This window comes from Bacillus rossius, chromosome 1 (assembly GCF_032445375.1).
Source record: "Bacillus rossius redtenbacheri isolate Brsri chromosome 1, Brsri_v3, whole genome shotgun sequence".
Lineage (NCBI taxonomy): Eukaryota > Metazoa > Arthropoda > Insecta > Phasmatodea > Bacillidae > Bacillus > Bacillus rossius.
In genome coordinates, this window is record NC_086330.1 from 118496359 (window position 1) to 118520933 (window position 24575).

The 24575-nt window shown below is 35.6% G+C and overlaps 1 protein-coding gene across 2 annotated transcripts in view; it reads right to left on the reverse strand.

Moving 5' to 3' along the window:
* The window catches only part of LOC134543153 (E3 ubiquitin-protein ligase HERC2), a 374433-nt gene that overhangs the window by 155796 nt on the left and 194062 nt on the right, over window positions 1-24575 (reverse strand). For both annotated transcript variants that reach the window (XM_063388026.1, XM_063388017.1), the window contains exons 39-42: window positions 15380-15509; window positions 10664-10885; window positions 4289-4548; window positions 3426-3663 (exon numbers count right to left, since the gene is read on the reverse strand). In XM_063388026.1, coding sequence (XP_063244096.1) covers window positions 3426-3663; window positions 4289-4548; window positions 10664-10885; window positions 15380-15509 — 850 coding nt within the window. The remainder of the gene's footprint in view (window positions 1-3425; window positions 3664-4288; window positions 4549-10663; window positions 10886-15379; window positions 15510-24575) is intronic.

Sequence of the window (24575 nt, forward strand, 5' to 3'; positions counted from 1 at the left end):
CAAAAAGAAATTAAACTGTACATCCAGGAAGGATAAAACACGGAGACTCTTCTTACGAATTACATTATATTGGCCAAATAAGTTCCGGGCAGCAACAGCTGGACAAAACCCTTTGTCGCCTCGCTGTGGACTTTGCATATGACTACGGTAAAAAAAAAATTCTAATTAATTAAAATGTCCGAAAGAAGAAAAATAAATTTATTAGGCCTTGCCCGGACCGTACCGCAAAGTTGTACTTTAATAACAGAACATTATTATGTTATGCGATCCATCGCCCAACCACGACTTCTCTTCATAGTGCTCGAACAATGACAAACTTTACAGCCTTCCTTCCCTTTGTGCGGGCAGTGTCTTGGGCTCGCTGACGTAATTTTCAGTCAATCACGGCGCATAGTAACAGAACCTTCCACGAAATGCTTATTCTGTTCCCACGACGCAGCGATTTTCTCTCTCTCACACACTCCCGTGACAGTGAATCAAACGCCTAGCATGTGAAACAAAGCCTCGGTCGTGGAAATAACGAATGAGTATTACATCAGCATGCCTTCCCACACAAAAAAGCCAGCAAAAAAAAATCTAGAAAAATAAATATATAAATTATAAAAATAAAAACAATAACTTCTAACAGGAAAAACTTTAAATCTAACCTGAAATATGACAAAAATTTATAACAAATTATTATTACTGGATTGCATGGGAAAGGCTGTAATCTGTGTTGTAACAGCGCGCTCCATGTCGAGTGCCGAGTTAACAATATTTGATGGCCTGCACTCTTTTGTGGTAAGAGTGTTTTACGACTATAGTTATGTGTTAATTCAGGCTCGCATTCGGGTCACAGATTGTTGAAGAAAGGTTTTTTTTTTGTATGACTTATTAATTTAAATTGTTTGGTGTGCTCTTGTATACTCCAGTTTATAAATAAACGTACTTTCCATGAATGGGTTTGGTTTTTATGAATAACTTTACCCAACAAAAAAAAATTTTAACATACAAATTGCACCCCTACTTTTCAAACTTGATTTTAAGTATAAAATGTGCAACAATTATGTGATAAAACATGGTACTTTGTGGAATGATTAAGTTTTGAGCACTGATAACCAATTTTACTTCATCAGAAAAACTTGATAAGTTTTATGTCATATGTGAGACTAATGTACATAAATGTAAACAGATTATGTTGCCAAAATGATGCTTTTTTTTTATCAACATTACAGTTCTTCGGTCACCTTAAAATTATTTTTGGAAATTTTATTTTCTATATAATTTGGTTACAAAAGGGTGATTTACACTTTGTTAGGCTGGTGTACTCTACTTAGTTAAACTTTGCTGCAGTGGTCCGAGGCATCTTTTCTCAGGGGCCAATCTGATCTTTTGCAAGTCTAAGACGACGTTAGAAGCCCGGATGACATTTCTCCCGCTTGTAGTCACGCCCGGGGCCTGTAACATTAATTCCCTGCATGACTAAATTTACATACAACAGCTCTGGACAAGTGGTTACCACTTCTCAGAGCCCAGCTTAGAGCAGCTCTTCCCGTCACGCATACGTCTTAGGTTCACTCATAGAAAGTCACGTTAGGACGTGTTTTTCCCATGCCGAGTGGTGTCGTTTAGTCCCCCCTCTTACCCCGCCCCCTAGCGAGTGTCATTGACAGTTCATGAACCCAGCAGGGCGAGTGGCCTGAGTCAAGGCCGTTCAAACTCCAGAGCTGCGGTGTGATTTGGAGACACCCACGCCATCTAACGAGCTCCTTTAGAACTAAGCACCTCGTGGCTGACAGAGAAAGGCCACCAGCGCTCCCTGTGCGCTTGAGATGAGTACTTCCATTCCCCCTCTCAGTTAGGCCGCCAGAGCGCAGCACTGCCTACAGCATAGGAACACAGGCATCACCACCTCGACCTGGCTAGAGTCGATAGGCAGTTGTTTTCGGAGTTGCCCTCTAGACAGCGCTGTGATCGCACGAAGTTCGAGTTAAACACTCGAGTTGTGTTTTGTTCTCGCCCCGCCCCTTCGGACATCTTTGGCTATTTTCGGTACTCCCCCACCCCCCAACCTTTGTTCCAGGGCGGAACACCATTTTTAATTAAGATAATTTCCGCGCACACCGGTACTTCGGCACGCGGGTCCTTTCTGGCTGGTACTACCGTAATCGTCGACGCTTGTCTCCGCCAAGAAGAACCCCGTCACTTGTAACATGTAGTCAACAGACTACGAGGGATGAACTCCTTAATTTAGATAGAATTGTTTAGCCAGCCAGTAGAGTTTCATAGTCAAAGTGTTAGAGTAATTTTCTTTTTCTGGTTTTATTTAAATAATATAGTAAATGATGAAATTCTTGTTAAAAATCGCGTCGCGTGTGTCGGGACTCCAATGCGCGCCTCCACCCTGAGTGACTGCATCATCCACCCTGCATTGGTGAGTGTTTATTTCCTCTTCGCTAGATTCTCCCCCCCCCCCCCCCACACCCTTATCAGACCTTTTGGGCCAATGTTTTATGGGACTGTCTGCAAACAGGTCTTATTCGCAAGAATGGATCTCTGTTGCAGACAGGGTCCACAAATCCACGAATCCACGAATCCACGAATCCGAGAGTCCAAGAGCCGGATGCGGACCTAGCCGTATTTTCGCACACTCCCTCTCCAACAAACAGGTGCCCTGACGCCATGTTGACTGCTGGATTCTGGCCAGCGAGCATCCGACCTCCGGTCCTACAATATTTATGAGCTTTTGGAATATCATCTAAATTACTACGTTTGAAGAGATAAGAATTACATAAAACTTTCGTTCTGGACTTTAAAAACTTACATTGGGATTGTTTGTGCCTCTTTGTAGTTTTTTTATACTTGTTTATTTATATTAAATAAAACCTTTAATAATCTAATTAGGGCCGGCCCGTAGTTTTAACATATCCGAGAGCTCTTTTAATTATGTAATTTGAATTATACTTTAACGCATTTTATACCTCTTATACATTTGTCTTTCATTCAACTGTTATAAGTTTCATCATTTAAATAAATATTGAGTAATTATATTCAGACGGAATCACACCTTGTTTCTGTTCATTCCTCATGTCCTTGTGAAACTAAAAGATCCACTGTTACAGCAGCGTGTAAGGTTTATGGTAGTATTGATGTACTTAATATTATTTACCTACACTGCCGCAATGTAACAAAAATGGTAGCAGTTAGCGTGGTTTGCTCTTCGCTACAACTGGTAGCATTTAGCGTGATTAACTTTCTATCTGCTTTGGTTTTATTTATGAGCAATGCTGTAACAGTCTGTAGAAATTAATAATATCTCATACAGCGATCTACAATTATGCAGGCACATATTTTTTTCAGGATTCTCACATTTATTTAACATACAGTAGTATTCACAAAATTATAACTAATTCCTCAAAATACACACAAGTTCAGTATAATCTGACCTAAGGCTTTAATAGCATATTCCACGCTGCGTCGTGCAAAGCCCATTTCAGTCAGCTGACCAACAAGCGGTGAGAGCACAGGTGACGGCGGCCTGGTCTTCTTCTGTTTGCTTGTTTTGTTGCTTGACATGGCAGAGGGCAAGGAGCACTCGCTCACCGGAGTCCCCACTTTGCTCCCTTTCTGTATCTTGGACCGAGCCTCGATAGCAAGGAACTGGGAAATACAGAGTGCTGCTGCCTGCAAACAAAGGTAAGGAAAGCATTCATTTTGAAATAAAAGAACCAATTTCAGTGTCATTGTCTTGCATTTTTTCTAGAGATATGAGTAGGCAAATTTTCTGGCAAAAATATAACCATGTATTTTCTGTATATTTTTCCTGTTTCCCATTACCAACATAGATTTACATGATTTAGTTAGGTTGATACATTTTGTAGAATAATTTATTTTCTGCAGATTTTTAAGTATTATTTTAAAAAAATTTTTGTTCCTATCAGTTAATAATGGGTAGCATGGGTTCTACCCAACTCTGAAATGTTAGTGAGCCATTATGTTGTAAAGAAAGACCAACTGTATGTTCTATTTGATTCTGTTAGTATAAAATTGTTCGTTTTTGTACAGTATAACTCATAGAAATATTTTCTGATTTTGTAGAAATTTTTCTGGTAAATTAATGGAAAATTCAAACATACTTTCCCGGAAAACTAACATCTCTCATTAATTCTCAATATAGCATAAAATTACTTAACAGGGTTTACTTGGGGTTAACGTAGACACCGATTTGGGAAGTATGAATTTGTTACAAAATTGTGAACATATGTCATGTATAAGTATGGTTATGGTAATTATCATGTTGCTAACTTACCTCTAATTCAGTTTTGCCAAAAACTGCTTTGAGAGGGGACGGCTGTGTGGCTTTTGCAATTAGTTTCTGAATGAGCAACATCTCGGTGATTGTATCGAGATCTTCGCCCTCGTTGAGAGCTTCCAAGGACGAGGAGGACTCGAGGATGTGGTGCTTGAGGACGTGGCGCAGCAGGTTCTGGTGCCGGAAGAGGATGCCGACCGCGTTCATCGCTGCCAGTCGCTGCTGCTGCATCCTCAGCAGCGACACATTCACCGACCCTGCGTGCGGGATTCACATCAAACACAGCTGAGACACAGGGTAAACAATTATCTTGTTAATACAAAGATGGGGCAGGTTGTCACGATCAAAGTTTTCTATCACAATTTGTGCCCCTTTTCCAAATATTATTAAGGCTGAATAAGATTTCTGTAGTCTGAGAAATTAATCCTGATTTCAGCATAATATGGCTAGTTAACCAATCATATTTAATTATATTAAAAAATTGATTATTTTTTAGAAAGATACTTTCGAGGGAAATACCAAATCCAAAATTGTTATGATATTTATATTCAGACATTGCTTTCTTACTCAACTAACTCAAATAAAAATTTAATACACATCCGTTCAAAGTAGGGATGGGTCGTTCCGCCGGTTCTCAGCAAATTAACGGTCACTGAAAACCGTAAAACTAATGTCGGTACCAGTGCTGGTACTACGGAAAGCATAACAACTAATACTTTCCCCGGTAAATCACTGTGGTATATCGCCGGCGACCAACACGCATACGTCTTTTAACTTCACTTCAAACCCATGTAACAAGTGAATGATTTGTAAATCTCTGAAAATTGCAGGCGTCACCGACAAAGGGCAGTCTCGCCTTTCCTCCCTACACCCTCTTGCGCTCACCGCTCGACCGCCCACATGGAAAGATACCGCCGGCAGGAAGTGTCTGAATGTAAACCAAAGAGTTTTTGTGCCGATATTCCAACTCTTTTTTGTCTCTCTTTTCACTAGCTGACAAGGATTACCATTTTAACTAAAAGTAGACCTATACTAAAATAACACAGGCTCAATATGCTTTTTTAAAACATCAAAAATACACTTACATGATTTAAAGGTGTCTTTTAGCACTCAAAACCAAAACTTTCTATGTTCTGTCCACTTGCCCTACCTTTAAAGGCCTTCAAGGCTACAAGACCAGTACTTTACATTGTCTCTCTCATTCCTCCAACGCTGGCTGGCCGAGTTTTTCCTTTCCGTCATTCGCACCTCCTTCTCCAATACAATGATTTTCCCTTCATATGGCCTTCTGACATGCCTAGTCTATCTAGCCTTCAACACTTCTACCCCAGTACTACTACACTGTTAACAGCCACAGCTTTTCAGCCATTTTCAAATCCATATTTACTTACTTTATCCCCAGTCAACTAAATATTTACCAGCCACAGAATTTCAAGCCGAACGACCCAGTGACAATAATAATTTAATTATTCTGAAGGTTTGGGTTTTGAAAGATGAAGGGTCCTTTCATTATTTCATGGATATTACTATCTATACACTTTTATTAAATAAGTATTAAAAATAGCTTCCCTGAAAATATTTTTTTTCTAGGGGGAATTATTTTAATATAATTTTTAATGTTATATTTATATAAATTAACATGCCACTTGGTTTCTTATGTATGTCCTTTAACTACAGAAATGTATTTTTTACTCAAGAATTCCTCCAATTTCACCCAAGAATTAATGTCTGTCACCCAAAAATTTTAAAACTTGCTACTCAATAAATTTTTTGGGTCTCTACTTATAATTATAACACAACAAACATATCATGTATTAATATATACTCTTTAATCAGACCTCTGTTAATGTGTGTGTTCCATCCCTTACCCATTATAATAGATACATACTTGCCACTCCAGGATTAGTTTTTGTTAATTATTTTTTATTAATTACTTATTTCACGTGAACAAAGATTTACAGTGTTTAATCAAGAAATTTTTGATTGGTGTAACTAAATTACATACTGATCAGCTAAAAAAAAAAAAACTGTTAGTTTGTATTACAAGATATTGCTGCACCACAGGATGTTGATGCAGTGCTGCTCAAGCCATTAGTGACATGACAAGCAACTGTGCTACCTAGGGGCTGGGTGAGTAGGACGAGGTAAGGAGTCTGATGACAACTAGGACGAGGGGGATGCGGACGGTAAGATCACTGTGTTAAGAATAGGCCCCTTAGAAGGGGGAGGAGGGTTAGGGTAAGAGTCTATGCTATTCCTATCCCAGGGGGAAGGGGACCGACCAAGAGGTGGAGGGAGGTAGGAGACTGTGTTATTCTCGGTCTAGAGGCAACACTTTGGTTTCCTATCAACAGGTGGTTGCTTGGGGTGGGCGTGGCAGGTGGGGGGTGTGTCGCCACGTGGAGTTAACTTTGGAGCACGCCGTCTGCTGCGGGCCATAGGAACAAGTGGTTGCTTGGGGTGGGTGCAGCAGGCGTGGGAAGAGGGGGGTGTTGCCACGTGGAGTTATCTTTGGAGTGCGTCGTCTACGGCGGGAGACGACGTCTGCTGTGTTTCATTCTTTAGGAGCTAGAAGGTGTTGCTGTATAGCGCTGAAGTTATTTTTACTAATAATAATAAAAACATTGAGGCGGTGGCGGCTGGGGTTTGATCCAGGGGAACGCGAGCATGCCGAAGTTGGAGGGCAGCGATCTTAACCGCTTAACTCAATACAGCGGAATGTAGATAAGAAATATACTTCTTTCTCGACAATCACACAAATTAAAATCCCAGCAAAAAAATCAACAATAAATTAATACAAAATAACCCGCCGTGTAATATACCTTTAAAACAATAGAACACAATTCCTCTCGAGAAAAGACTCGCTTATTGAGACACCAAGATGCAGAGAGTAAAATTCTAAAAAAAATGAAGAGAAATAGAGAAAATTCATCACAAAATAGGCTTCCATGTAAATAGAAAAAAATAACACACATTACAAAACAAACGTGGAAACAAAAGATAAAAACTCAATAACCACAAAGCGAAAATCTAAATAAGACCATCACCACCGTGAGAATAAACCATAATACATTTTAAATTAGTGTTATGGAAAAGACTGCCACCCTAAAAAAAACAAACAAGCAAAACCTTCGAGATCAGGCGACAATAGAAAATAATCACTCTGACAAAACCCCAAACATAATCGCAAGAAAGGTAATAAAAATACTAATTCAATAACAAATTGGAGGAAATAAATAATGCAGACATGTAAGGAAAAAAGCACCTATTCCCTTAAAAAATTAACCAGATAAGTGACTTCACTAGGCTAAACATAATTAAAACACAATAGATCTCTGTCACCCAATTACAGAATGCCAGTAAACCAATACTATACATACACATTCTACCCAGTCTTAGGAAAATTTACCTATTTACAGGAATAATATAAAAACGAAGCTTCTATTCAACATTCAAATTTACCACACTCTCAAGGCAGCATACACAAAACAACCAATGGCATGGCTCGAGAAACGACAACAACACAAATAAATAACAATGACCACACAAACCTACAGCCCCTACAAAAACTCAAAATGTGCCACAAAGCATCCGAAACATAAGAACTGTCTACTGTATACACAAAAGCAAAGAACAACCGTATCACCAAATCCATGAACGCAGGGAAAGAAACGAAACCAAGACCTGTCGATTGAGAGGCCAGCGCTGTATCCCACCTGCAGCACCCCCACTGAAGGAACAAGTTATGTCTCTACAAGGCCTAACGAAGCACTTATGCAACCAGAAATTAGAGGGTTCTGTCTCTCGGTAAACAGGATGTATTATATACTGTAAATCATGTCAAACAATGAAAACAAATAAATCTGAATATATAAAAATTTAAATGCAAAGTAATATGATAAAATTTTACATTAGACAAAAAAATTGAATGATTTGAAAACATATGTTATAAATGTAAAATACATTTAATCACCAATACCAATATCCAAGCTCTCGACATAGATTCACATTTTTTTAATAAAAAGCAAAATAAAATTATAAAATATCTATTTCATAACTCTTTGTAGTTAGAAAAGATATGTATCTTCATCTTATGTAGTGCATTTTATTGCATTATGTTTAAAAATTTCAAGGTTTTCGTGTACCAAAATGTAAACGTTTATTAAATAAGTATTTCAAAGTACGAACACTAATTCTATTCTCAGGGATTCTTTTACACACAATGAACATTCATGTGTCAAAAAAGACACACACACACATACTCACACGCACATTTATAGTAGCTAAGAGACTTCACACCCAATCTGAAACACACGGCACGGCGTTGTAAACAGATTTCTCAGCCACCGCCTTATCAAAATACACTGCTATGTTACTTTTGTCTGGAAGACACGCGTAATATTTAAATGTGGGGGATAAATATTTAACTTGTGAGAAATTTCATCTGTATACCAAATATTATATACAGGCACATGTAATATTTAAATGGGGGAATAAATACTTAACTTGAGATAAATTTTTACTTCTAAATAATATTTATTGAAAGACTATACAGACACTCTGTAACTTTTTGCTAACAGGGTGCTGAGCGCTGGCTGACGGCTTCCCTACGCGTGAGGCTGTCTGGGTTGTTCTTCAAACAGAAGGGGGGAAACACGTCTCGACGCAGAGCTCCTAACTACAGGAGAAATTCGACTTATCACTATAACTGAAGAAATGATAGTATTCTTGACACTATAAAAATCCATATTAATACAATGCTTACCTATTAAATACTTAAGGACTATATTAAAATGCCAGCTATCACAAATTAAAAAATAAAAGCAAACACATTACACATAATAAGAAATCAAGAACTTTATTACTATAGGTAAAAATACTTAATAAGTGGAATACTAAATACATTTTAATATTTTAATATATATATATATTTAAATACTATACAGAAATATCACTAACTATAAAAAAATATTGCTGTAATCTATCACTGTAGGCATACTTGTAATAAATATGTCTATAGCTTTGTTATAGTGGTAGACAATGAAAATCCAAGTCTTTAGTATTTAAACATTCTTTTTAAGTATCCCACCATCACACAGTACTATAAAAAAAGATGGCGACCTCTCTTTGAACTTTACTGTGACCTAGCACTATTAAATAAAATGGTGATCTCTCTCATTGACTCCTACATATGCTATATTTTATTATATATGAAACATTTTATTTTAAACATTTTTTTAAAAAAATATCTACCACTGGGGTATTTTAAGTGACATAATTAATATAATTCTCTCTGAACCAAAAATATATATATAAAAAGTGGCACAGAAGGACATATTATTATTATTATTATTATTATTATTATTATTATTATTATTATTATTATTATTATTATTGCGCACTGTGTTTGGAGTCCCAGCAGACGAAAACTCGATGGCGGTTGACTGGCACGCTCACTGTGGCGAGAGTTGGTATTAAAGATGGCGGGCGATCTCCCTGGCGCTCTCTGGTTTCATATCTAGTACTCAGAGGTGGCGTCACCCCACCCCACCACCCCTCTGTGAATGTATGGTGACATACCTAATACTTTAACTTATAATCCTTATTTCTTTCTTTACTGTTCAACTGACCACGTGGTCTAGCGGTTAAGATCGCAGCCTTCCAACCTCAGCGCTACACAGCAACACCTCCTAGCTCCTAAAGAATGAAACACTGCAGACGTCGTCGCCCGCAGCAGACTACGTGCTCCAAAGATAACTCCACGGGGCAAACCCCCCCCCCCCCCTCCCCTCTTGCCTGACATGCCCACCCCAAGCAACCACTTGTTCATATGGCCTGTATCAGACGACTTCTGGGGCCGCCATAATTGCGTAATCAATGTTTACACTGTCCCAGTAAGCCGTCGCTCCTCCTACTTGGGTCTAATTATGGTACAGTAGGTCACTGATAAGCACAATTTATTAGGGTATACTGTATCTTTGGTGCAACTTAAAATTGTGTGGGGTTAACCTGAAACTGAGAACCCAGAACCAATTTTTAAGAACCGGAACCGAACCCAGAACTGGGAAAAAAGTAGAACCAAAACATCACTAGTTCAAAGTGATGCGGACAATTTGCATTTTAGAAGATTATATACTGAAATGATAGTGTTTTCTTCACTTTTCATTTACACCCAAATAAATGACTGATGAAATTTTTTACAAACTCAAAATGGCACCAAACTAGAATTTGTATGGCCTTGAAAAAGATGCCAACACAAGCAAGATACTGAAAACTTAGTAATGAGTTCTACTTTAAATACAAACTGACATATTGTTAGAATGTAGTTATAACTATATGTATAAAGGTAGTAAAAAGTGCGGGCAACTCTACCAGGTACAGAGCTGGGTAGCCTGCGATCCGAGTACTCGTGGGTCACCAACGACACAAGAGTTGCCCAAGTGTTCAACATATTTTCCGTCATCAACATCTTATCAAGGTTGAAATAAGTGGGTGGCTGTGGTTTTATCATTGGCAGTGTTAGTTTCTTGATAGCACCGCTTTCATGCATTTGAATCACCAACTTCCCATGTGGTGTAATCTGACAAACTGTGCCTGAAAATAATATACCTCTGATTACACAACAAGATCGAGTAATTCACACATCTCAGGTTCTACAGGCATTTACACTTTTTACACTATGCAAAATAATTAAAATACATAAGTACGTCATTAAGTGTGTGAAAGTATACCATTGATGGTGTTTTATGCTAATTTTAAACACCACATAATTGCTATTTTATGGCCCAATAAAATAGTGACAGCATTTATTTCACTAAACAGCTGTGATATATGAATTAATACACAAAATTCTTTACTACACAAAACTTTTATACCAAACAAAACTTACTAATATCTCAGTTGAAACTGTTATCTTAGAAAACTGAACCGTGTTGTGACAGCGTAACTCCGACCCTATGTTAATAATATTTTAACTAATTGGCATAGTATTTTTTTCGTAATTAATTTATACATATGCTTCTTTTATTATGCACAGGCATTTAAAGTATTTTGTTTTGCTTTAATATTATTATTTGGGTTAGGTTTTACATAATGCTGAATGTTATATTTTTATTATTATTCTATCAATCTAATTTGTATAGTGAGTTAAAATTAATATGTCTATTAAATACATTTATACAATAATTATAAAGCCCACTATGGGCAACAATACTGACATTCTAGAACATTCTAGAATATTGGAAAAAAAAAGAAAGACAGGCAAGACACACTGTAGCCAGCAATTTATTTTGCACACCTCAAGTTAGTGCGTTGTTGGAAAAACCCAGCACGTGGGTGCATGACTGCACAGCAATAGACTGGAACTTTTGCTGGGCGCTGCCTCGCCAGCCAATCAGAATGAGCTGTGCAGTAGTGTTATGTACCCTTCCAGATTTTCACTCAATAAAATTTGCAAGCACAATTTCCCTATATGGTCAGATACTGAATACTGTGATGCGATTGGTCAGTTGGCCCATGGGGTTGCCTCCCTGTGTTTATAACTTTGTAAAGGACGGTATCTGTGTGGTGCAAGGCAGTTGTCGCTTGACGGTCACCACGTGCGGTGCCTTGTCTGCAACTCATGAAGAGAATGTATTAAAATACAATTTAACACCTACTGGTCAGAGCCTGGCCTAGTTGCAAACTTATTTTTTTTTTTTATTAGTATTTTTTCAGACATTATTTAATTAGAATTTTGACCGTGGCATCAGCCCACGGGAGGACATACCTGGTTAAGTGAACTTAGGCCAGGGACTTAATTTTTTTTTTAATATCAAGCGACAGGAAGCTGTGAAGTCCAACTGGAACTGTGTTGGTATGTACTGTAATTTTTTTTTATCAGAAAATAATCTGACCAGTTTAAACTTTTCCAATGAATGAACTTTGATCAGAGTACTGAACTGCGGTTGGTATTGTGTGTGTCAGTTCAAGTTGTGTTTTTTTTTTGAGAAAGTAATAAACAAAGTAAAATGAAAATACTTTTATTATTCAAAATAACAATTTTATCAATTAACTCAGTTTGGTTAAAATATGTAATTTAAAACAATCTTTAAGTAACTACCTACAATAATGAGTTTTAAACTGTCTTGTTATTTTTCTGGGTTGTTTTGCAAGGCCAACCTGGAATATAACAGTGTCTATAGGCTCGTGTTACAAGTGTCACAAGTTTAGTCTTTCAGTGTGGCTCAAATTGTATATAGTGAACAAGGTTAAAGGGATGGTACCTCCTAAATTATTTTGCTTCCAATATATATATATATATATTTTTTTTTGTTTTTGCACATATTTGAAATCATAAATTTATAATATGACCATACTAAAATATTTATTAAAAGTTTTTGATGTTATTCTTCTTTGGGCGCGTTATAAAAAAAAGATGAGTGAATTTTTACAATGCATGCACAACATGCCACAAAATTTTCAAAGGACGTAAAAAAAACCTACAAACAAAAAAAATTATATATAGCTTTAAAAGTCTTATAATTTAGTGTTTAATATTGAATTCTGGTCCATATCATTAAAAAAAATTATTTATTGTGAATACTATTAACAAAAAAAATGTCTATAAACTTTTCCAAGTGTCTTTATATAAGTGAGGTTAGGTTATAATTCTATAGACGTGTTAGAAAAAATGTTGAGAATGAATATTTAATATGCATGTACAGCATGCAACAAACATTGACACGAAAAAAGGCTAGATACACATAAAAATTATATATATGCTTTAAATCATATACTTTAGAGATTGATATTGAATTCTAATCCATATAATTAAAAACATTTATTGTGAATATTATGATAGAAATTGTGTTTAATAATTTGTTTCCTCAAGTATGTAAGTGAAATTATATTCCCATATGTACAATTTATTTACATTATACATTATTACATTATTATTTAATAAATGAAATTTAAAAATTAGATTAAACATTAAATATATTATTTATTTTCATTATTAATAAAATTATCTTTATTAATTTCCTCAATTATATAATTAAATTACTACATGCATACATTAATCGCTAAGTATTTAATTAATTTTTTTAATTGGTTTATATTTATACTTTACTAAATATATTTATAATATTACTCCAGTACTTTTATTTTATTTATATTAATTATTTTCATGCTAAATTAAAGGTTATTTTTTACTATGCCAAGTTAAGTCAAACTTTTAAAGTGTGCAGGTAAGTACATGCACCCATTTTTCTACACAACAAATTTCATGGAAACCTGAGGTTTTTAGAGTTTTGGTAAAACCTAATTTTTATTATTTTATGATAATATACTAAAAATAAATGGTTTGAAGACATTTGCTACATAGTAACAGTTAATCAAAAACTGCAAACCACATAATTTTTGATTTCAGTACATTCTACAATTGTCATTAAAACTTGCATTTAAGTTCATAAAAACCATTAAATAAGGACTTGTTTAATAGAAAAAACTTTACATAAAACATGAATTATAGTTATGTTATGAATTTATTAAAAATCACGAGAAAAAATATTAAACATTAGAACAAAAAAATTAGGATAGATAGGCGATGGGACCTTTAAGATTACAGTAAGTTCCGAACGGGGACGCACCACAATGCCGAAATACCACAACGCTGAAATGCCAAATTGACCACAACGCCGACAGCTAGAAAACTGCTCTGTATCACAACGCCAAATTACCACAACGCCGAATTGCACTAACGCCGAAAAATGTCGTTGCAGGACTGCCACAAAGGTTAGGTTAGGTTAGACTAGGTTAGGTTGGACTAGGTTAGGTTAGACTAGGTTAGGTTAGGCTATGTTAGGTTAGGCTATGCTAGGATAGGCTAGGTTAAGTTAGATTAGGTTATATTATGCTAGATTAGGTTAGGTTAGGTAAGGTTAGGTTTGATTGTGGTATTTCGGCGTTAAGGTACATTTAAGAAACACACACAAATTCATTCAGTTGTTATTTCGGCATTGTGGTACAGAGCAGTTTTCTAGCTGTCAGCATTGTGGTCAATTTTTACATTCGGCGTTATGGTATTTTGGGGTTGTGGTAACAACCCGTTCCGAACCACTTGTACCAACTCAGTGCTCATGACTCATGCCAAGGTGTTGGAATCAAACACATGACCCTTTTCACAAGAACGTGATGCATTAGTGATCGCTGCACTGAGGACCCAACAAAGTAAGTAAATATACAAGTGGTTTAAAACTCACTAATATTTTGACAGTCGTGTCATTCCACTTTAAATCTGTACACAACCGTACAAAGTAAAACCCTTCCAATTCATTTTTAATGTATCTAAAAGAGACATTATAACTTATTTTTAGCTACAGTATTACTTTTCATTATTTGGCATAATAGCTAAATGGCGAACTTGTACACTGCAAAAATTATTAGTGAGTTATTATTTGTGAATATTTGTAATGCTTGCCCGTTACTTTTAAGCATTTATTAGAAACGTAGAAAATTATTTTACATGTGAATGAAACAAAGTGCTTAAAGATCTTTCTTCAACTAAATAAGCTGAAAAATATACATTTATGGTCTAAACTGCTTCCCAAGGTTGATACATACCTTTCAAGTTGGAGCTAAACAAACTTTTTATTTTAAATTATATATTAATTTTTAAGAAAGTACACCGAGTTTCCGGATAATGTTTAATTATACAAATTTCTACAACTACTGCAAAAATTGTCACTATCATGAAATGATTTCATAGTAATAAATAAGGGTAACAACTTTATTTTCCATATTTTTTTAATGATTTTTGCTACATCCAATTATTACAAAAATATAATTTAATGAAGTAACAAGTTTTTCAACGATGGAAATTTTTAAAAATTTAAATATACGCCTTTTTTTTTTCCAACTCATTTTTACATAATGAACCCTGCAGCCTAAATTAGTCGGTAAAATTCAGACTCATCCTGTATATTACATATAACAAACACTTTATTAAGATGTAATAAAAGTGGTTTACAGAAGGCAACTCTCTATAATTATTTCAATAATTAGTAAATGTCTCTTAGAAGCCATTTTATAAAGCAGTACAATACCTACCTTCACCAAAACTGTCAATGTACACAAGCCCCCCAATCCTAGGCCTAATGTCAATGCCGCCAACCACCGAGAGTGCTGCCATGACAGATGACTGTATTGCCATACTTTGTTCTATTTCACATTCATTCACCTGTAAAAAGAGCAGTGCCCAAATGTTAGGCAAACAAATGGAAAGTAATCAATACAACAATTAAGAGGAATTTGTTTTTCACCCTAAATTTATTACTTTTCTACGGGTACTTTTCTATACTAGTCCCAAGTAATGGCGTCAATTTTTCTTTATACCACAATTATTTAAAGACTATTATTTGCTATAACTGAAGTGAATACACTTAAGCAAGTACCTTAGACCAGCAATAAAGATAACTCTTTAAAAACTCAGAAATGTAAACTATCTTTAACATTAGTGAGCACCAACACAAAGATTATAAATATCACACAAACTAGTTTCATTCTTAAAAATATTTAAAAATGAAGTAATAAATTGTAATATGTCATTATAATGGTAATAACTATTTATATAGTCTAAAGTCGGCACAGAATTTAACAACATAACAAACAAATAAGTTATGCTTAACTGAAATACCTGAAATACCATGATCATGTTCATATTGATAACATTCAAACTCAATTCTCTCTTCTTTTTTTTTAAATAATTATACTAGCTCATGATATTCACATGTAATACTTGTGTACTATTTGTATTTACAGATTCTTACATGAGTATTTATTTAGTATTTAACCTCGGTCTATTGAGCAATAGTGTTTAAATGAAATAAAATCCTGTTTCTGAGGTATCCACCGAGTGTTCAAATAGTGATAGCAAATTGACATAAAATTTAATTCATTTAATATAAGTAAAGAAAGTACTTGAATTAAAATGTTAGTATAGCAAGCACAACAAAATATAAGCCAACTAATCAATCTGAATGTTATCCAAACTCAATTCTAAAGGCACAAATTCATCACACTACATTCAACAAGTACATAACATGAGAGAATTGTTCTCTCAACATATATCGGTAAGGTTGCGATTATCCATTTCTCTCACTCAATGTTCTACTAGACTTTCTTCATCGTCGATGACAGTTGTACAACTATGTCTTTCATTCGTATTGCTGAAGATGATTGTAGAACTCTGGGTCTTCCTTCGTCAACAGATGACCACCGTAGAACTCAGTGTTACCTCCATATGCAGACAATAATTGTATAACTCTGGGTTTCCTTCCTTGGTAGATGACCCTTGTAGAAGTCTGGGTTTCCTTTGTCGGTATATGATCCTTGTAGAACTGGGTTACCGATTCTTGTGTTACAACACAACGAAGTATCGTATCAATTTCTGACTGACAGATGATGACACTACAATTCTTCAATGTAATATTCTTATTACATAATTATTCATCTATTCGTCCACAATTGGATATCTTAACATGTTGACAGTTTCAATAGTCTGTATTCTTTAATCCTCGTGTTGCTATCAGTTCATAATGTTCAAATAAATTATTCTACAAAGTCGTGGCATCTTAAGAATCCAGTAACTAACCACTTTATCAAATCACAATTATTTCTTGCATATATATCCGGAGTATCATTCTTCACTGCTATTTCCTCAGTAATTGAGTATGACAGCTGAAAATATATTAATATTGTTGATTACTATCACACACTTCTTGTTAAAATCAGTGATGAAAACAAACTGACTAAAAAATATGTTCCAAAAAGAACCAATCACTCAGTCTAAAGTATTTTTATACACTATCCCAAAAATTCATAAATAATTAAGACAAAAGAAAGAAGTTACTTATTCAATTTATAAATTTTTCATAGAGCACTGATATAACTATGGGAAGAACTTACCATTGCAAAGATAATTTTAAAATTACAAAATTTTTGTTCTACAACTCAATTGCTTTAACATTAAATATAATTTTCTGTGATTAAATGGTTTCACGCGTTTCAAATTGTTTTCAACCATAATCAACTGGCATGTAAAAAAATATAAAAATAATCTCTAAAAATTAAGATTAAGCAAGATAAATTGTCAAAACCATAATCCAAAAATTCTGAGTAATATCATTGATTTTATATCATACAAAAACTTCAAGTGAAACTAATTAACTTTAAAATATATAAGTATAAGTAAAGATTAGATAACTTTCTTTGAAACTAAAACTCTACACTCCTTATGCAAACTTGATTTCTGGCAGCACTGTCGCTATATCTAAAATTAGTAGATATACGAGGGTTTTCTGAAAAGTTTCCGACCTCAACATGAAGATGGCAGTACTCGTCAACGAAAATTGGGGAATGTGTTTAGTCATGTTTTGGAATATACAGTATGAAATTTCAGCCATTTTGGACGAGCAGTTGTTTTTTAACAATTTTTTGCATGAGTCTCTGCATAATAGTTTTTTACGAAAGTGATGGCCTCTTCATTCGACAAAAATGTCTGTCCTCGGAGTGCAACTTTTAGCCTAGGGAACAAAAAAAATGTCAATTGGGTTTAGATCTGGTGAGTTAGGAGGGTGGTCAAGCAGTTCAAACTGCAGTTCGTAGATTTTCACCATGGCAACCGCTGAGGTGTGAGCTGGTGCATTGTTCTGGTGAAACAAATTTTTTTGTTTCTGCAAATGTGACATTTTTCTGCAATTTCTGCCTTCAGCTTGTCAAGTAATGATGCGTAGTTATGTTATTCTTTTTCCAAAATAATTTATCAAGACAATTCCATGACTAGCCTAGAAAACAGTATCTCTGTTTTTTCTCCGGCCAAAGGAACAGTCTTTGCATTTTTTGGAGCTGATTCTCCCTTCGCGTTTTGGTGTCGCAGACATATATTGTCACCTGAGCTGGTGTGGCCATGTTTGAATTGAGCTGCCCGAAATATCCCTGTGGTAATGATGGTGCAGAGTCGCCGTGTACACGATCCAACTTATCTTCAATTAGCGTAGGCGTATTGCCTTTCAAAAACAAATATGTATTTAATGACACTTTGATACACATTTTTTTCATTTTCACAAAAATATGCGCATCGACTCACAAAAACGATGGTTAAAAAATCAATTCACATCCAAAATGGCTGAAATTTCAAACAGTATAATCCAAAACATGACTAAACACATTCCCCAATTTTCGTTGACGAGTGCTGCCATCTTCATGTTGAGGTCGGAAACTTTTCAGACAACCCTCATATCATACTGAAGTGCAACTAACATTATTTTCTTGATACTTTATTGGATCACAAATCATAAGAAGATATCATCAAACTACTGTCTAAAATTTATAACTAATAAACACGTTACTGTTTTCTCAACTTTTCAACACTTACATCAATTAATTAATTATAAATATGCCAAGTAAGGAGTTACACAGTTGAATGAGATGTAGCTATGACCAGATTTCTGTAGAAAAGAAGATTGCATTTTCCATACAGATACTTATATGTACATGTGCAATTTTCTTTGAATCAATACTTTAAATAGATGCGGTTGATTCAATTTTTGTGGCCGTTTTCTTATTGCTGACAGTTACTATTTCTTTTTTGTGTATGATGAGTATGTTTCAGTAATGGTACAAGAAAATCCATTGAAATTAACAACATGGTTAATTTTTAATTTGTAGGGTTTGAAATGCTCTCAGAAATAAGAAATGCTTCTTTTGTAAGTTTAAAAACCATAGCAAGTATAATATATTAATCAAGAGCATACGCAAATGTGGTGCAATCTGACATGAAGACTGCATTAAAAATACCTAGAAAAGTAAAAAAAAACTGTGTGTGGATTATGAAATGTAAGGATGAAATTTGAAGAAGACAGAACAGCTTCAAATGAAATACCATAGATTGCAACAAAAATAAAAATACAAGTTAGGGCTGTGTAAGTAAATACACACACAAACTGAACACATAATTTTAATCAACTCTCAGACATTACGAAACTTCGTACTAATATAAATGAAAAAATTGGTCATAAAATGAGTGAAAGCAGTAGCTTAAAAACACTTACTGACGATTCAAGAACACAACCACCAATCTGGATGAAAGCTATTTTTGTTGCAATACATTTTGACACTAAGTCCAAAAACCAGATATTGTCGCCTATAAACAAATAAATTGACACAAGAACTCTCAAGGTGGGGAAGTTAAGAGCTAGGCTTAACTCTTACACTTCTTTTTACGTAACAGTGGAAGAGGATAACTTTTCAATAAGATAAAACACTGTTTTCCGGGCAAGTAGCTGTTTCATCAGTCCTTTCTTGATAGTGTGTGTGTATGTATGTATGTATGTATATACACACACACACAAACACACAAACACACACACACAACCACACAACACAAACACACACACCAACACACACACACAAACACACACACACAAACACACACACACAAACACACACACCAACACACACACAAAAACACACACACACAAAAACACACACACACACAAACACACACACAAACACACACACACACAAACACACACACAAACACACACACAAACACACACACACACCAATCTTGAAGATGAAAAAATGAACAAAAATATCAGGGAACAATGATCTTCCCAAAACCAGAACAGAACATTGAAGATTCAAAACTTCACACTGAGTTACCCCCCGAAAGAGCAATAGACTGAGCCACAACCAGGATAAACATCAACTCCCTAACAGCTAATGTTGCTAGGAAAAAAATTAATAATTTACTATCAAATTGTATGTTGTTTCACACCAAATCCCAAAAATATTTGAAAATTATGCTATAACCACATCTTACATTATAATTTTAACTGAAACATGATTTAATGACTTATGTGTAGGTTCACACAATTTGGAATTTACTGATTAGTAATAGTGTTTATAACTGACAGAGATCCTGTAAAAACAGGTATGTCAAGAGATGGGGTCATCCTAGTTGAAGTGAATAAAGAAAATTTCCAGAAGTGTCACAAAGACTTACAAATATAGTCTGTGTAAGTAACTTGCCTCAAATTTGACAATTCTCAAAAGTAGTACCAATGGTAAAGTTGTGCAAATATTCATTAACACAAATAGTTGTGAATAGTAATTTATGAAAAAGTCACATTTATAGATCAATATCAAAAGTTAAAATTTCAATTGATTATAAAAAAATGTGCAAACTTCAACAAATCGTACAAAAAAAGTGCATCTTCCTGTATTGATTGTAGTGATTTGTCGAATTCCATTTTACTAAACCTGAAACATAAATTTGACTGTCAATAGCCTTGATTCCAAATTTAGATATTAAGAGTTAGAAATAAAATAAAATATTAGCAAAAACACAATAACTTTGTTTTTAAAGAAACATGCTGAATATTTTAAATTGAGAAAAAACCACCCTATTTAAACATTTATAATGAAAAAATTCCTTTTTTTTTTTCCTTATAAATGTTTCTGCAGGCTCAAAGAAAATTTTTGGAAGAAAACACAATATTTTTAGTAACCGCAGATAAAATAACACAGGCCTAGTAAACTACAGAGAGGGTAGTGTTTGACTGTGTTTTCCTTAGTCTCAAATACTTTACTTTGATTTTTTCTTCCTAGAAATTAAAATACTGTATTTACCTGAATATAATGCTATGATTTTTTCCAAAACTGTGAAAACTAAAAAAATTGGTCGCATTATTATCGCAAACTTCTATATTTCCACTGGGAATAGCTTAGGTGTAAAACTACACGCTCTGCCAGTAAACTGGTTAACTTATGCCACTTTAGTCAGGGGGCTTCCTGAACCTCTGTACAGGCATGACAGATGAGAGATGCAGAATGAAGGCCGTAATCACATTTTTTTTCTGAACAGTCCCTGCTTTTAAACTACAACACAACTTTTTTTCTAACTGCAGCTTGATGTTTTAAAAGAGACCACGAACATCACTGTACTGACAAAAGTGGTGTCAGAAAGGGTATAGTAAATATGGAATTAATTTAAATAATTTTCAAGTGCTATGTACTTGAATTTGCAATTCCCAATCCATAAAGTCTTTTTCATAAACTCATAATCAAAATGTTTGGGGTCGCATTATTTTCGGGTGAATATAGTACACCAATCCCTCGCATAGCACGTCTTCAATTAATGCGAATTCAGTTAGCACGATGTAAATTTTAATGCCCTAGTCTCGAATAGCACGTCTGTAAATTTCAGTTAGCACGAAATCGCCACAGGCTAAAAAAAATCTCGGAAACGACGCGACGTCAGGTATGGAATTCGAGGGGGGAAGAGTGGTTTGGAATGCGAGGGGAAAGAGATGCGCACGCAGATAAACAAACACCGGGCCGTACTGTTGATGCCCGGCCGCAGACCAGGCCGTACCGTTGATGCCCGGCTGCAGACCAGGCCGTACCGTACAGAAACCAAAGCAGATGAAATTGGACACGTTTTTTAAAAAAAAAGCAAGATGATAGTGTTAATTTCACCCCAGAAAATATTTAACTAACTTTTATGTTTTGTATATGTACATATTGTACATACAGTAAACTCCCGGTATATCGCGCCCCAATTGATCGCGGAATCGGGTATATCACGGGTCAAACCATGTCCCCCAGTCAGAAATGAATAATAATAATGGAATAAATGGTTGACAGCCGATTAGGATAATTTTGCGTTGTAACTAACAAACTAAGCATCGGGCAGAAAAAAGCCTAGGCGTAGAAAATGTCCGCAGTAAAATTATAAACAAGATATCTCCGTACATTATTCCTCTATCTTGTAGGGTTTTCAAATTATGGTCCAATCCAGCCCAGTGATATTTTCTGAAACACTAGTTCTTAACGTCGCTTTATCTCACAAATGAAGCATCGGACAGGGGACCTGATAAAGCCCACCGTCCAGCGACATTATCCAGCGTGACTCGGCTGGGGATTGATGTTGGATAGGCTTGGTTGTCGGCAAGCGCTGGGTAGGGAGAGGCGAGCCGAGAACATGGAGAGAGGTAGAGATTAGAGCGGGCAGAAACTTATAGAGGGGGAGTGGGGGAGGGAATGTGTTCACGCAGCACACAGGCAGAGCATGAGTCACTTGACTGAGCAGCATCGCTGCGTACAAGGCCAAATCAGGTAGTCCGGTGTTTAAAATTCCACGCCAGAATCTTAATTGGTACTTTACTGGACATCTGTATATAAATGTTTTGTTACAACTTAAACCTACAGACGTAATATTATTGGGTAATTCATTGTATTATACCAGTTCATCTTTTTACTTTGGTATAATGTTTTAACATTAAATAGTAAAGTAAATCGGCTAGCGTATTTTTAATCTTTGCCCAGGAATTCCCAGTGGTCCAATATTTACGTGAACCATACTGTACCACTTTTGCCGTGAGGTAGTAAACAAGTCCCGGAAATGTTTATGTGTAGCGGTCTCCCGACCTTTAAACAGAGGCTGGGGAATATAACACTTGCCGATCCGAGCCACACACACTCAGCAACTCGACACAGCGTTTGGTGAAATAAGTAAAGACAAAGTTTAACACAGTTTTTAATACGGCGTCACTGATTGCGCTAAAATTAAATTGGCGCAATTTTTGTTTCCCACATGTGACCATTTATAATTTACTGTAACCATGGATAATAAAGTTTAACCACTTGACACGATAGACGATTTTTTTTTTTTATTGTACGAATGCTAGAATCGTTTTTTTCCTGTATCTGCGGCCTGCTTCTACAAAAGACAAGCTATCTGTAAGTAAATCTAGAATTTTTATTTTGTCAATCAAACTCGGTACTTTGCGATTCATATTCGGTTTGAAGTATCACTACGGCCTTTCTTTTTAGAAGACTTTGACCACAGAATCGTGTGTAACCGCACACACTGCACTTACTTTGTTACGGACACTGACGAAGCAGATACTGTGGCTAACACCACGAGACTGGCAGCAGCAGCTTGTGTGCCGCACGTGTGTATGGCGGCGTGTGGCGCGCTCGTAGGCCGTGCGACAAACTGTGCGCGGCATGCGGAAAAATAAAAACAATTCAACATTTAATATTTATCTTTAAAATTTATTATTTTTATTTTTTCACCCGTGTTTAGTGGAAACTGCGGATGCAAAGTCCGCACAAAGGCGGGCCGTCTATACTGTGCGTGCTTGCCGACCTATTAGAACACAGGCTGTGTTTTATGCCTTTTGACCTTGGTCACATCGAAACATCGCGGTTATGCAACAACGCGGGTAAAAGTTATGTCCCCCGACAACCGCGTTAAATAGGGAGTGTACCCGTATTTTAATGTTATGTTTGTGCTCTAGGGAAAATCTAAATCTGTTTATCTGTTAACTGATTTGTTTACATAGCCGCTTTTATAAGAGGTGTGCATAACAAATTAAATGTTTACATATGGCTGTGTGTTTTAAAGTTATATAAAACCGGTTCTTAATTTCATAAAAGTGTTTTAATTTTGTTAAGTTTTAAACGTAATAACAAAGGATCCAGCTGCTTGCAACAGCAGGCAGACAGACGCACGCGCGTGTTGAAGGTCACGCCTGGGCGGGCAAGCCAACCTGCTGACTGACGGTAAATATGTTACCACTTATCTCCCGTTACACTGTGCCAAGTTTTCTTTATCTAACGTATTCGGTGGTAGGCTTAAAAAGATAAATGATATGACATATGCATTTTCAAGTATTATTCTACGCATTTATATTATGTAAAGATTACTTCCCTACACATCTTGGAACACATTAAATAATTTAGCCTTATATTTATGGGGACTAATGCTTCAGAATACGCGATTTCGATTAACACGAACATTTTTAGGAACGAATTAGTCGTGCTAAGTGAGGGATTGGTGTATTTCAAATAAAGTGACAATTATTTAATCTATGGTTAAATACATTCTGTAATGTGACACCACTTAAGATGCGAGTTTCCATATTTTTATCTGGTGGAGTCAGGCTGTTGACCTTGGCCGCCAGTTCGCATTACTGCGCTGCTGGTGTTTTTAGTTCGCTCTGAGTTTATCATTATCGTCAGTTTACATTTCAGTACAGTGTTTGCTGTATTGGTATTGCCATTAAAACTATATTGGTGTTCAATAATCTGGCATGGCCAGAAACGTGCAGGATTAAATATCTTTCAGTGTAGAGTTGCTTGGCTTCTGAGTTGTAGCAGCCTTGAAGGCGAAGATATTACCAACGTTTCGATTGACGTTGCAGTTGCCATCATCTCCAGACAATGGTTGTGAAAT